At 62.9% G+C, this 1,383-nt stretch overlaps 1 protein-coding gene across 1 annotated transcript in view; it reads left to right on the plus strand.

The window, feature by feature from the left end:
- The first annotated feature begins 1,176 nt into the window (after positions 1-1,176).
- LRRC47 (leucine rich repeat containing 47) overlaps positions 1,177-1,383 on the plus strand; it is an 8,028-nt gene continuing 7,821 nt past the window's right edge. The window contains exon 1 of the mRNA XM_012734519.1: positions 1,177-1,241. Coding sequence (XP_012589973.1) covers positions 1,177-1,241 — 65 coding nt within the window. The remainder of the gene's footprint in view (positions 1,242-1,383) is intronic.

The raw sequence follows: 1,383 nt of genomic DNA on the forward strand, positions 1-1,383 counted from the left end.
CCCCTGCAGGTAAAAGCCCAGCAGCGACCCGAGCAGGACCCTCAGCTCCAAAGGCCGGGAGCAAGATCCCCACCCCAAAGGGGGGCCTGAACAGGACCTCTGGCCGGACACAGACCAAGCGATGACCTGCGGCCATGGCCTCTGTCCCCTTGAGGGCCGAGCAAGTCTCCCAGTCCGGAACCCACCTCGGGCTGGTGACCGTGCTCCGGCTCCACCCCGGCTCTGAGCACAGTGCTGACCGAGAGCCACCCCAGGGCCCAGCCAGCCGCCCTGTCTCTGGCCTCTGGGCTCCTGACCCATGCAGGCCTCGGGGTCCACAGAAGGGAAACACTTCTGTCTGGAGTGCGTTGGGTCTGCGCCGCAAGCTGCGGGGGCCACTGCCCAGCCGGGGGTCCGCGTAGAATATCCCGCACTCCGCACGCGGTCTCCACGGGGTAGGGCCCAGCCACGCCCAGCCGTGAGAGGACAGGAGCGGGCCTGTGTCCGCCTGTGCCTGTCCCCACAGGCACTGGGCCCGGCTCAGCGCCCACACTCTCCAGGAGGGGAGGCCTCGGCGAGCCTGCTGCCCCTCCACAGGAGAGAGGGTCATCCTCTCGGGCCCAGACGCCTGCCCCCGTGCTAGGCCGGCTACGGGGCCGGGGGCCGTCAGCCTTTCCTCAGGGAGCCTCCATCCTTCACATGCAAAGTTCTCACAAGTAAAGGACGAAATGGTGTCCGCTGGCGCCGCTGCTTGAGTCCTCGGAGCAGCCCCTTCGCTGGACCTCTGCCCTCGAGCCCGTGCGGTCCTGGGAACTGACAGTTTGCTCTGACGCTGTGTCCTGCTTTAACACCGGAATGTGATGAAAGCCACCCCCGGGACGCCCGGCCCTCCCGCCCCAGGGACGCCGCCAGCCTGCGCCCCAGCCGGGGGCAGTGAGGAAGGAGCACACTGGCCTGAAACCGGGATGCAAAATCCCAACCCAAAGAGGGGCCGTGGGGCGGGCAGACCCTGGAGAGCAGAGACTGAGCCCTGACGCGCGTCTCTTCCCCCAAAGCTTGTAAGAAAGAGATCTGTGATGTTTTCTGTACAATCTGGAGGCCCGTACACATATTCCATTTCCACAACTGGCACACTGGGTGCATTTACAACGCTGTCATCTTGCTGGGGACAGAGAATCATGGGTTTCTGTGGGCACGATGCCCAGGAGAGGCCGCCAGAGGCTTCGCCTCAGGCTTGCGGAGCAGGTAAGGGAACGGAGCAGGTAAGGGAACGTTCAAAGGAGCGCACCGAGTAGGAGCTAAATCCGGAGCTGCAGTCCGTCAGCGGATTTTCACCGTAAACGGGGGCACTTAACAATATTTATTTCTATTAACTTCGCATTTCAAATATTAAATGATTAATTT

Source organism: Condylura cristata, unplaced genomic scaffold, assembly GCF_000260355.1.
Source record: "Condylura cristata isolate star-nosed mole 26May11 unplaced genomic scaffold, ConCri1.0 scaffold00058, whole genome shotgun sequence".
Taxonomy (NCBI): Eukaryota; Metazoa; Chordata; class Mammalia; order Eulipotyphla; family Talpidae; genus Condylura; species Condylura cristata.